We start from the raw sequence: 13,067 nt of genomic DNA on the forward strand, positions 1-13,067 counted from the left end.
CCTGACCCTTTCTCTCTCTCCTCTTGCCCGGTTAGAATCTCATCCCTGCAGCTCTCAGACGCCGGGTGGTACCAATGTGCTGTGGTCCTGGGAGGAAAGACCTTCGTGTCGCAGCCTGGCTACGTTGGGCTGGAGGGTGAGCCCTGGGCTCAGAGGCCATGGGAGGGCGAGAAACCTGAGTGATCAGTAGGTGCTGGTTGTTTTCCAGGTCCCTGATACCCCCGGGGGGATGATTTCATCTCCTACATCAATCTTCCAATGCAACAAATATTTATTGAGCACCTACTGTGTGTACAGCTTTGAACCAAACAGCCTGGACCTGACATTGTCACTGTCTTCCACAATGAGCTCACTGCCCTGGCAAACCTTTGAACAACTTGAAATTATTGTAATTTGTTACTGCATTTGCATATCAATGAGCTCAGGGAAGGCCAAGCCCTTCTCTCTTACCTGCATCTCCAGGTCTAGACAGTCTTGTTTATAGTTGGACCTCGGTGACAATCGGTTGAGAGAATATTAGCTAACCTTTACGTGATGACTTGGTATATACGCACCTGGCCCTGTCTGTAGTTGTTTACACGTGAACCTATTAATCCTGAAACGATCCCCATTCTACAGGGGTTAACAGAGGCACCCAGGAGCTAGGCCGTGAACTCAACGGTCTGGCCTCAGACAGCATGTTCCCAACCACTAGACGAAACTGCTAAGTGAAGGAATGAGTCCATCAATCATTCAGAATGGCTGGAGTTCAAATCCCAGCTCTGGCAGCTTGTTGGCCGTGGCCTGGGGCCAACCGATTTATCTCCCCAACCTCGGATTCCTTACTGTTGAAGGTCAAGTCCTCCTCCTGCTTTACCGTAAGGAGGTTAAGATGCTGCAGGAAACTGGCTCAAAGGCGCGCACAGGCGCACGCGAAGTCCCACCCGGACAGGCGGGAGCCGGGGAGGGCGGCGCGGGCTCCCCGCTTCGGACACGGGGTGTGGCCTCCTGGAGGCAAAGTCTCCGGCTTCCAGGTTCCTCCAGCGGGCCCACACCCCACCTGGGGCCCAAAGCGCTGTCCCCGCCCCGAACCTGGGGGACCCAGTAGCCATCCGTGCGCCAGCGGGTCCCCGCACCAGGCGGACCCGGCGGGGCGCGAATCCGGCCCGGAGGTCGCGGGAGGGGCTGGCTGCCCCGCCCCCCGCGCCCCGCCGCGCCCCGAAGGAGCCGCCCGGCCCCCGCCCCCACCCCGACTGGCCCGGCCTCGTGGAGCGTCCGGCCAGCGGGAGAAGGAGCCGACCTGCCCGATGGAGGCGGCCGGCACCTGGACGCTGGGGCTGGCGCTGCTGCTGCTGCTGCTGGCGCTGGCGCGGCCCCGGACCCGCGGCCACCTGCCCCCCGGGCCCCCGCCGCTGCCGCTGCTCGGGAACCTCCTGCAGCTGCGGCCCGGGGCGCTGTACTCGGGGCTCCTGCGGGTGAGGGGCCGCGGGGACGCCCCGGCTGGGGCGGGGGCCAGGGCCCAAGAGGACGGGGCCCCAGGGCAGGGAGGCCTTGGGGCATCCTCGGGGAGGCAGGCCGCGGGTGCAAGGGCAAAGGGACTAGGGGTGTCCTGGGGCGGAGGGGGGTGGGGCGGGGGCAGCGCTCCAGAGCTGAGGGGGCCCAGTGGAAGGGGGTGCTGGGGAGAGAGGACCCCGGGATGCGGCCCGGCCGACAGGGGCAGAGACCTCTGCCCGCGGAATCCTGGAGAGGATGAGCCGGGAAGCAGGGCCCAGCGGCAGGGGTACGGGGCAGAGGGGTCCACAGAATCCCCGGGAAGTGATAGAAGCGGGAGATTAAAGCGGGAGGCCGCAAGCTGGTGCTGGGATGCTGGCGGGTTTATCCCTGGGGGAGAGGTAACTGGGGAGGGGCCGAGAAGAAAAGGGAGGAGGGGGACGCTTGGCTGGAGGGTTCCAGGTGCAAGTGTGCGGAGGATCTGGGCACCACAGTCCTGTGCGGCTCAGCTAGGAGGGAGCTGGGAGGTCCCGGGACAGGGGAAGGAGCGGGGAGGAAGACCGAGGGAGGCAGTTCTAACCTTTGGGGGGCTGGGGGCAGAGGTCTCTGTCAGAAGGAGTCTGGTGGGGGGAGCTTCAGGACATGGGGAAAGGGATGGGGGTCTTGGGGAAAGATGGGGCAGGTGCCCACATTATCCACTCCAGAATTTGAAGGTTTAGCAGAGTGATTTATAAAAAGGGGGGAGGTGGCTAGTTTTGAGGTAGAGGCAGAGCTGAGGCTTTAGGAGAAGCCAGAGTCTCAGGTGTCTTATTTTTGCTGCATATGTCTAAGTTGGGGGATAGGGGTGGTTCTGGGTTGTCCCAGGGTCCAAACTTGGGGCTCTGTAGGAGGTAAGGGATTGGGGGCTTTATTGGTGGAGGGGACCTGAGAGCCTGATGGAAAAAAGAGAATTGAGCCTCCTGAGGGGGCTATTTCTGTCTGGGGGTGGGGCAGTTTCCTCTGAGATGTCTCATCCAGTGACAGGGCCATGATGGGGACATCTAGACAGAAAGAGGCAATAGGCCTGCCCCTCAAAACCCGCCCCATATCCCTCTCTGCCCGCAGCTGAGTAAGAAGTATGGCCCGGTGTTCACCGTGTACCTGGGACCCTGGCGGCGCGTGGTGGTCCTGGTTGGGCGCGAGGCTGTGCAGGAGGCCCTGGGAGGTCAGGCCGAGGAGGAGTTCAGTGGGCGGGGGATGTTGGCAACGCTGGACGGGACCTTTGGCGGCCATGGTGAGTCATGAGCAGAGCTGGGGACTGCTGGCTCCTTCGCTCAGAGCCTGCCACCACTTACTGGTGTGACTTCTGTGCATGACTTAGTGTCTCTGGGCCAGTTTTCCTCATCCATCAAGTGGGGTGATGATACTGCCTATTACAAAGAGTCATCCTGAGGATTGAATGTGGCCTGGGTGTGGTGTGGTGGTGTTCTCACTGCTCCAGGTGAGGAGCCCAGGACTGGGAGGGACAGGGAGAGCTTTCTAGGCACTGGTAATGGGTGGGAACACGTAATGTGTAGAAATGAATTTCAGCTAAGCCTGAAAGTAGAAGCCTGGTGTTGGGGGCACTGTGGGGACACAGCTGTGACCAAGAGCTTGTTGGCCAGTGGGGAGAAAGTCCTGTGCCAGGCTGGGATCGGGGAAGGTAGAGGGGTCAGGGCCAAGGTAAGGAAGCCCTGAGATTACTGGAACCAGAGGGGGTGTCTGCCCCAGCCTGTTTGATAGGAGATGTCCAGGGAATCTTGAAAGACAGGTTGTCTGAGCGCCGACTCCTAGGAGTGAGAAGGGTGTTCCAGGCAGAGAAGTAAAAAACCCTGGAGGTGAGAGAAGCAGCAATCATTCATTCAGTTGACAAAATCTGTTTTAAAGACTTTATTTATCCATTCACAAGAGACACAGAGAGAGAGAGGCAGAGACACAGGCAGAGGGAGAGGCAGGCTCCATGCAGGGAGCCCGACGTGGGACTCAATCCCAGGACTCCAGGATCACGCCCTGAGCAGAAGGTAGATGCCCAACTGCTGAGCCACCCAGGCGTCCCCCAGTTGACAAATTTTTATCACGCCTGGCCCTATAGTGGTTACTGGGGACACAGAGGTGACCAAGACAGATGTGGTGTCCTGTCTCACTATAGGAGAGATAGGCTTGTCCTAGGCCTGGAGGGAGGAAATAGAATTCTAAAATGAGAGGTACAGCTCTGAGAACAGGACACAGGGAACTGTACTGGCCCAGGTTGAGGGAGGAGATGGGGCCTGGGAGGAATCAAGGTAGGCTTCTCGGAGGGGATGGCAATCCCAATGAGACCTGAGGATGAATGGAGTTAGTTGAGTGAGGATGGAGAGGTGAGTGATCCAGGCAGAGGCAACAGTAGAGGCAGAGGCCTCGAGGGGGGATCCTGATACCACTGAGGAAGTGAGAAAAAGCCAGCGCAATTGTAGCTGGGTGAGTAACAAAGCTGGTGAAATGGGTCGGTCACGCAGGGCCTGAGTCACACCAGAGTGCTCAGCTTTGGGATTTTCTATAGATGGAGGGAGGGGAGTCATAAGCAAGATCCTCAGGTCACTGTGCAGGAGCCTGGAGAGGAGACTGTGCTGTCCTGGGGTGGGGGTGTGGGGAAGGGAGGGGGTGGTTGGAAGAGGCATCCAGGGCTCTCTGGCCAGGGACCAGGGAACAGTGGGCTGAGACAGGAAGGAGGAGAGGTGCTGAGGCCAGTTGGGGACACACTGGGAGAGTGGACGGGGGACACCCTGGAGGAGGCTTCCAGGAGGCCACTAGGGTATGGCATTGTCCACTTGGGACCTTGAGCTCAGAGAAGCAAGGTTTGTCCAGAGCAGACCCTTAGCTAAAGGACAACAGTCCATCCTCCTCTCTCCTGGTTCAGCTTCCAAATGATGTGGGGCAGGGGGCCCAGGAGCACTCTGTAAGTGTTGGGAAGGAAGGAAGGAAGGAAGGAAGGAAGGAAGGAAGGAAGGAAGGAAGGAAGGAAGGAAGGAAGGAAGGAGGGAGGGAAGGGTGCTGGGTGGTTCAGTCGGTTAAGCATCTGCATCTACCTTCAGCTTGGGTCATGATCTCTGGGTCCTGGGATTGACCCCTGCATCAGGCTCCCTGCTCAGCGGGAAGTCGGCTTCTCCCTCTGCCTCTCCCCTGCTCAATCTCTCTCTCTCTCTCTCTCAACTCAAATAAATAAATTCTTTAAAAAAAAAAAAAAAAAGGAGGAGAGAGAGAGGAAGAGGAAGATGGATGGATGGATGGATGGATGGATGGATGGATGGATGGGTGGGAGAAGTTTTCACTCATCCTGGTTCATCACAGATCACAAGGGGCCTGGATAATCTCAGTTACCAGCTTCCCAGGAGAATGTCCCCTTCTGCCCCAAGGGTAGGCATTTACTGAGCACCTACTGAGTCCTCAACCCTGGCTAGGCTGGAATGGACTCAGGACAGGGCCTGCAGAGGCCCCGGCCCACCCCACCAGGTCACCTCACTGGGAAGGAGTAGTGCTGGGGAATGGGGAGAGGGGCCAGTCCATCCTTGAGTCTAGCCTTCTGTACAGGGGTTTTCTTCTCCAATGGGGAGCGGTGGAGGCAGCTGAGGAGACTGACCACGCTGGCCCTGCGGGACCTGGGCATGGGGAAGCGAGAAGGCGAGGAGCTGATCCAGGCCGAGGCCCAGCGTCTGGTGGAGGCATTCCAGGGGACGGAAGGTCAGCAGGGTGGGGTGAGCCCGGGGTCCCCTGGGGCGCCCCTGAGCGTGGGGAGGGCCTTCTTCCGGGGCTCTGCTCACCACCACCTCTGGCTCCTCCACCTTCTGTCTCTGTCCTCCCGTCTCCCGGGGAATCTCTGTGTCCCCAGTACTGTCACTTCACTCTTTCTGTTTCATTTCTTTCTCTATTCTTCTGCTTTTCTCTCCTGTAGGTCTGTCTCTGTCTTTGTCTCTCCTCGTCTGGGTCCGTATCTGTCCTTTGGCCCAGTCTTTCCCAGCCTGTCTCTCTTGCATGTCTGTTTCTCTGCCTCTTTCCCTGTGGCTCTGTCCGTCTTTCTTGCCCTGTCTGTCTCTCTGGATGCCTGTCTCCTTCCAGTCCCCCTCTCCATCATGGCCCTCCTCTCTGCCCTCTCCCCCCCAGGACGCCCATTTGACCCCTCCCTGCTGCTGGCTCAGGCCACCTCTAACATCATCTGCTCCCTCACCTTCGGCCTCCGCTTCCCCTACGAGGACAAGGAGTTCCAGGCCGTGGTCCAGGCGGCCAGCGGCACAGTGCTGGGGGTCAGCTCCCCCTGGGGCCAGGTAAGCAGGTGGGGCTCCTCTCCAGCCACCTTCCCCAGAGGTTCCTGCCACGGTGTCCAGGTGACCCCCAGAGGGGCCCTCCACGCTGGTGCAGGACCAGGCCCCAGGGGAGCCGCTGCCCTTCTCCCCACAGACCTACGAGATGTTCTCCTGGCTCCTGCAGCACCTGCCCGGCCCCCACACACAGCTCCTCAGCCACTTGAGTGTCCTGGCCACCTTCGCCGTCCAGCAGGTACAGCGACACAAGGAGAGCCTGGACACCTCGGGCCCCCCACGCGACGTTGTGGATGCCTTCCTGCTGAAGATGGCAAAGGTAGGGAAAGGTCAGGGTCGGGGGCCTTCTGAATGAGGCTGGTGGCTTGGCTGGTCCCAACTCCCGGATGGCTGGGAATCTATCAGGCCTCCCTCTCTCTCTTCTTCCCCCTTTCTCCCTCTCTCTCTCTCTGACCTTATGCCCCTGTGCAGGCTCCACGCCCAGTGGCCTGCCACCAGCAATCCTCCATGTCACAGTACCCCACCCCCACAGGACATGTCATGTCAAGTAGAATCATTTAATTATGGAACCTGGCAATATCAAATTATAGGAATAAAGTCCACTTCCTTAATTATATTAGAACAGGGGCGCCTGGTGGCCCAGTCAGTTAAGTGTCTGCCTTCACCTCAGGTCATGATCACGGGGTCCTGGGATCAAGCCTCTCATTGGGCTCCCCTCCCTGCTAGCAGGGAGTCTGCTTCTCCCTCCCTCTCAGCCGCTCCCCCTGCTGTGCTCTCTCTGCGTGTCAAATAAATGGATAAAAAAATTCTTAAGATTTTATTTATATATGGGAGACAGAGAGAAAGGCAGAGGCAGAGGGAGAAGCAGGCTTCCTGCGGAGAGCCCAATGCGAGACTCGATCCCAGGACCCGGGAATCACGCCCTGAGCTGAAGGCAGATGCTCAACCGCTAAGCCACCCAGGCATCCCAAACATTTTATTTTAAAGTAATACACACCCAAACGTGGGACTCAAACTTACAACCCCAAGATTAAGAGTTTCACATCCGAAAAAAAAAAAAAAGTTTCCCATGCTCTTCCCAGGGAGCCAGCCAGGCGCCCCTGCCTTTGCCACTTTTAAGTGTCAAGTTCAGTAGTGTTAATTCCATCCACAATGTTGTGTAGACAATCTCCAGAACTTTTTTCATCTTATCAAACTGAAACTCTTTATTGTTAAACAGCAGCTCCCCAGTCCCCCTCCCCAGCTCCTGGCAACCACCTTTCTGTCTCTGAATTTGCCAACATTAGGGACCTTATTATTTAGCCTTTTGCAACTGGCTTATTTCCCTTAGTGAGATGTCCTCAAGGTTCATCCAGGTCGTAGCAGATGACAGCATTTCCTTCCTTTTTAAGGCTGAATCCTTATTCCACATTTGGCTTACCCATTCATCCATCAGTGGCCACTTGGGGTGCTTCCCCCTTTTGGCCGTTGCGAATAATGCTGCAGTGAACATAGGTGTACAGATACCCCTTCGAGACCTTGCTTCCCACTTTCTGGGGTACATGCTCAGAAATGGGATTGCTGGATCACATGGCAATACTATTTACATTTTTTAAGGAACCTGATACCATTCTCCATAGCAGCTGCACCATTTGGAGCCCCATCGTTGGTGACAGGGCTCTAGTTTCTCCACTTCCTAACCACATGTCATTCTCTGTTTGTTTTGTATAGCGGCCGTGCTCTTTCATTTGCAAAAACATTGCAACCAAAAAGAACTAATATATCAAGAGTCCACTTCCCCACTTGCCCAAACATTTATACAAACCCCCTGACAAAGCTTGAACTTGCTGCGTTGCGCTCCGGGCGTGGCTGTGCGGTCTCTGTTCCCTGTGGCCTGAGTTCTCTGAGCCCCTCTGCCTGGTTTCTCCCAGGAGGAGCAAGACCCGAACACAGAACTGTCGGACAAAAACTTGCTGATGACGGTCATTTATCTGCTATTCGCCGGGACGGTCACCGTCAGCACCACGGTCCGCTACACCCTCCTGCTTCTGCTGAAGTACCCTCAGGTCCAAGGTAGGAGGCTTGTGCACCAGTCAGCCTTGGGGACGGAAGTGAGGGCTCAAGAGAAAGAATGTTCAGGAGAACGAACAGCCTGATCCAGAGCCTAGAAGCGAGAATGAGCCCAGCATCGGGGATGTGTAAAGAGCCAGAAGCTGGGGGGCTGCTGGTTGCAGTTTGAGGTGTAGTAAAGTGAGAGATGAGGCAGGAGGGGTGCTGGTGGCTCGGTCGGTTAGTGTCTACTTTGGGTTCAAGTAATGATCTTGGGGTCCTGGGATCAAGCCCCATGTCTGGGTCCCTGCTTAGTGGGAAGCCTGCTTCTCCCTTTCCCTGCCTGCTGCCCCCCCCCTGCTTGTGCTCTCTCTCTCTCTGTGTCAAATAAATAGGTAAAATCTTTTTAAAAAGAAAAGAAGACAAGAAAAGAGGCAAGAGACCTCTCAGGGCTGTGTCGCCTTGGTGGTACCTCATTTGCCTGATCCTGAGCAATGGGGAGCCATGGAAAGATGCTGAGGAGGGGAGAGCAGGGTCAAATTAGCATTTTAGAAAAATCCTTTGGGCTGAAAGAGGTAAGATGTGCAAGAGGATGGCAGGAGCCCAGGGAAGAAGACGAGGACAGTCCTGGGCAGGAGAGGACAGTTCTGGACCAAGCTGTGGGGTGGGAAGAGGAGTCGGGTGGGCAGTTAGAGAACAACCCGGGAGCCCCAGGGAACTAGGGGATCCGGGGACCATGGGGCCACCCTGAGACAGAAAGAATGAGGAGCTGTTTCAGAGGAGACACTGAGGCCAGTTGGACAAGTGTGAGGGACCTGGGGCCACCTGTGAGGAGGTGAAACAAGACACCTGTTTCAGGACTGGAGACAAAAAACAAACTGGGGTCCTTGTTCTCAGGGTCCTTCCTGAGTTCAAGCAGCATGTTGAGCATAGAGTTTGCTGAAAGGAGAGGGAGGGTACCTGGCTGGCTCAGTTGATAGAGTGTGTGACTCCTGATCTTAGCGTTGTGACTTCGAGCCCCACATTGGGTGTAAGGGAATAAAAAAGCTTGGGGTCATCAGGGCACAGACAGGAAGTGAAACTGCAGGAAGGGTACCTGCCTGAGAGGCAGAACAGGCCATGAGCTCCAGGGAAGCCCAGGATTTTGCAGTCAGGCAGCTGCATTAAATGTTGTCAGGCCAGTAGGGTGGGCTGACCTGGAAGATGGGGCTTAGGGTCTGGTGGCCTCAGTGGAAGGGAACCCACTGTGACTTCAGCTCTCTGGGCCTCGGTTTCCTCATCTGGGAAATGGGGATGGATAATGGTACCCACCTCACAGGATTGCTGTGGGAATGGAGAGAGGAGAGACCTTGTGCCCAGCACACAGGACATCAGGGACCCAGGCTCAGCAAAGCCTGGGGGACTCCTCCTCCTCCTCCCCACCCGCCAGCCTCCCCCAAAGCACTGCCACCCTGAGAAGATGGGGCTTCGGAGGGTAGGATCACAGAGCCCCACCCCACCTCTGACCTGGGGGCCCTCTCTTCCTGGGTGCAGAGCGTGTGCGGGAGGAGCTGAGCCGAGAGCTGGGGGCCGGCCGTGCACCGGGCCTGGGGGACCGAGCCCGCCTCCCCTACACCGACGCGGTTCTGCATGAGGCGCAGCGGCTGCTGGCTCTGGTGCCCATGGGGGTGCCCCGCGCCCTCGCGAGGACCACCTGCTTCCGAGGGTACACGCTGCCCCAGGTGGGCCAGCCGTCGGCCACGTCCAGGCGCTGCCTCGCTCGGCCCGAGTCTGTGGCTGGCTGTGTGTCTGGCTTCTTCTGATTATTGGTCTCTCTCTCCTCTCTGACATCTCCTCTTTCTCGGGGTCCCTCTCTCTGCACCCCTCTCCCTCTCTGTTTCTTTCTGTGTGCATTTCTCCTGCCTCTGACTGTCTCAAGGCCTCAGTCCAGAGGATTAGGATACCCTCTGTCCCACAGATATCCTAATTCTACCTTCTTCCAAGGTGTTTGGGACAGTCACATGCCAGAGGCCACAGACAGGGAAACAACTTGAGAACTGAGGGCCAGAGTCGCATAATCATGAGTCCCCCGCCCTCTCTCCACTCCCCCTCCCCCGCCCCCTCTCTCCCCCACATCCCCCCCCAGCTCATGCTCTCCGTTAGAGAGCAACTCATCACCAGCACCACCAGGGGGCGATGTCTCCCCGGAAACCCCAGGTGCCTTCCCACCAGCAGCTCCCTCCTTGAGCTTCATTGTAGAATCAAACCCAAAGCAGTTAGACCTAGTCCTGGGTTTTCTGGTCCCGGTGTTTTCGCGCTGGTGGCACCTCTCCACAGGCATCAATGACTGAGGACTTGCTCTGCACCAGGTATTATTCTAAATGCCTCACAAATATGGTTTAATCTTGGGAGCAACCCTATGCGATTATCATGCCCATTTTTACAGATGGGGAAACTGGCCTTGGAAGAGTGGGAAGACTCGTGGGGGTCACCCAGCCTACGGTGGTACAGGCAGGATTTACACCCAGGGCCTGTGCTTTAGCCACAGCTATTGGCCTCGTTTTGGTAGCCACAGCGTGACCCCATCTTCTCCTGGAGCCTCCCTCCCCTTCCCAGCTCAGACCATGCTAGCCATGGTCCCCGGCAAAGGCGGTCCCTGTCCCTCACACTTCCTCCACTGCACAGCCCTGGGATCTCAGTAACTGCTCCCGGCTGCCACCCAGGGGCCCGGGGTGGGGCGCCTTCAACCGACAGCCCTCACCTACCCACCCTTGGCCTTACCTCTGGAAGTGGGAAAGAGCTGGACTCGGGCCAGGTAGCTTAGGACAACCACAGATGAATCACAACGTACCCTCAAAGCTTAAAAACAAAATTGACAAAGAACTAGCCCCGCCATGTCCAAATGCTATGTTGGGCAAGTTGTTTCAGTTTGGGGGAGCAACCTCTGTTTTCCCATCTTTGAAATGGGAATCATGTTAGAAATTGCTTCGTAGACTCGTTAAAAAGATTCAGTGAGTTTGAGTGTGTGTCTGTGTGTGTGTGTGTGTGTGAGAGAGAGAGAGAGAGAGAGAGAGAGAGAGAGAGACGTACCTATTGCACAGGAGGTAGTCCCTGGCCCATAATAAGCCCTTGAAATATATTGATGCCATTGTGCCATGTGAACCGGTGGCCTTCCAGACTCTTGTGTTCTGCCCTCGGGCCTGGTGGGGGAAGGATATTTGTCATTTGATTATTGCTCCCCGCTCAGGGCACCGAGGTCTTCCCCCTCCTTGGCTCCGTCCTGCATGATCCTGAGATCTTTGATGAGCCAGAAGAATTCAATCCAGATCGATTCCTGGATGCAAACGGACGGTTCCAGAAGCAGGAGGCATTCCTGCCCTTCTCCTTAGGTATCTGCTGGGGCGCTCCCTGCTCACCTGCGGGTCCCCCCCACCCCTGGGTGTGAGGGGGGCTGACCCAGTCCCATCCCCCTTGTTCCCTTCAGGTAAGCGGGTCTGCCTGGGAGAGGGCCTGGCGCACGCAGAGCTCTTCCTCCTCCTCACCACCATCCTGCAGGCCTTCTCCCTGGAGAGCCCGAGTCCGCTGAGTGCCCTGAGCCTCCAGCCAGCTGTCAGTGGCCTTTTCAACATCCCCCCAGCCTTCCAGCTGCGAGTCCGGCCCCACTAACCTTCCCCGACCCCCACCGTGTGGACCAGATGAAGGAGGGAGCCCTGGGAGATTGGTGGCCCCCTGGTGGAGGCGGGCATCCACTTGGTTGTGTCTCCGGAGCCCCCCAGGCAACCCGGAGCTCCTCTAGAGTCACTCACACAGATAATCGGCCTACATGTCCCCAGGGCCCTGCTTACTCAGCCCATGCAGCTGTTGAGACACACAGCCCTCGGGCCACCAGAGCCACGAGGCCACTCTGACACATAGGCTTCCTACAGGCATAGATTGACTTTGTCTGGAATCGTGATGGCGTGCCTAGATAACACACCATCCCCTACGTGACACAACTGCCCTGGATTCACAACCCACATGTGGGAATTTGGCTCCCACCTTCATAAGCCACAGAAACAGCTGCTGTGTTGGGCCCACAAGCCTTCTTCACCCATCCACCCGCCAATTCTGGGAGCCTGGTGTACAGAGGTGAACGTGCCGCTTTCTGGGTCACGTTCCCACACAGAGAGACTGTCCCTGAGTTCAGCCCCAGCATCCCCTCTCTTGCTGTCACAGCACCATCCAGGCAGATGACCACTGCTGTCCGCATGTCCCCAGTACTGAACCACACACTAGCCCACACAGGATGCCGTCCCACTCCCAAATATCTTCACTCAGACACACCGTTCTTGGGGGGGCACATCCCCACCTCCTCCAGGCCTTCAGCCCTCAAGGACACCCCTCTTTCCGAGCACCTTCATCCTCAAATTCTCCCAAATATAAGCGCAGCGTGCAACTATGCACACAGGCCTGGGAAGCAAGTCAACTAGGACACACCGGACCCTCTGCTCAGAGAAACACCTCCCCCTCCTGCTGCTTATGTAACCCTATTAAAAGCCTCCCCTGCCTGCCCCTCCTCCCCACACACACACTGACCCACCTCCCCTCCCCAAGTCCCAGTTAGACCCAGTAGAAGGGGCTAGATGACCCAGTAGGGGCCAGATTCCAACTCCCTGGGTCAGAGAAGAGGCTAGCTCTGATGTCCCTGTGACTTGAAAGTCCCCATTTTGCAATAAAAGTTCATTTCTGGCCCTAGGTCTGGCCCATGGCAGGGCCTGGAGTGCCTGTGACAGTGTCTGTCATTGTGAGTAAGGGGTGGAATTGGGGGTCCGCCCCTCCCTCGAGGCTGGGCGGGAGCTAAAAAACAGGGCTCCTGCCCGCCCTGGCTGTTGACATCAGTACCAGATGTGGATATGGGGGGAGGGGGGCCTGTCCTGGGCCTGACTTCCGGTGAGGCAGATGTGGGGAGGGGGGTGTGGGCAGGGAGAAGGTAACCCAAGGAACTGCAGGCTTGGGGTTAGGCTTGTGGGGGGCCCAGCCTGGGAAGGTGGGCAGGTGAGGATCCTGATCCAGGCCCTGGGAGCTCTCCCAGTCAATCGGTTGGTCGGTCCGAAAGCAGCTGGAGCACAGTTCCTAACCCAGCTCTGCCCCTCACAGGCTCCTTTCCTCCAGCCTTTTCTCCACCAGGAAGGCAGAACCATCTTTTTATGTGTTAGTTGCCTAGTAAGGAAGTTTTCCAGCACACAGACGTAGAGAGAACAGTACAGTGAACCCCTGTGCCCATCACCTGGGCTCCTTTGA

At 57.2% G+C, this 13,067-nt stretch overlaps 1 protein-coding gene across 1 annotated transcript; it reads left to right on the forward strand.

The window, feature by feature from the left end:
- Positions 1-687: 687 nt before the first annotated feature.
- On the forward strand, positions 688-12,556 carry LOC140598283 (cytochrome P450 2S1-like). Its single transcript, XM_072753341.1, has 9 exons — positions 688-1,454; positions 2,575-2,743; positions 5,056-5,205; positions 5,626-5,786; positions 5,920-6,099; positions 7,691-7,832; positions 9,342-9,529; positions 11,035-11,176; positions 11,272-12,556. Exons 1-9 carry the CDS (start codon positions 738-740, stop codon positions 11,451-11,453), a joined length of 2,031 nt encoding a protein of 676 aa, XP_072609442.1. The 5' UTR covers positions 688-737; the 3' UTR covers positions 11,454-12,556.
- Positions 12,557-13,067: the final 511 nt, after the last annotated feature.

This window comes from Vulpes vulpes, chromosome 1 (genome assembly GCF_048418805.1).
Source record: "Vulpes vulpes isolate BD-2025 chromosome 1, VulVul3, whole genome shotgun sequence".
Taxonomy (NCBI): Eukaryota; Metazoa; Chordata; class Mammalia; order Carnivora; family Canidae; genus Vulpes; species Vulpes vulpes.

Bases quoted from the DNA above. Each gene is read 5' to 3' on its own strand.
- LOC140598283 (XM_072753341.1), top strand. From the start codon at position 738: ATGGCTGGAGTTCAAATCCCAGCTCTGGCAGCTTGTTGGCCGTGGCCT. The intron at 5,787-5,919 runs GTAAGCAGGTGG...TTCTCCCCACAG, and splicing joins TCAGCTCCCCCTGGGGCCAG to ACCTACGAGATGTTCTCCTG. The intron at 6,100-7,690 runs GTAGGGAAAGGT...GGTTTCTCCCAG, and splicing joins TCCTGCTGAAGATGGCAAAG to GAGGAGCAAGACCCGAACAC.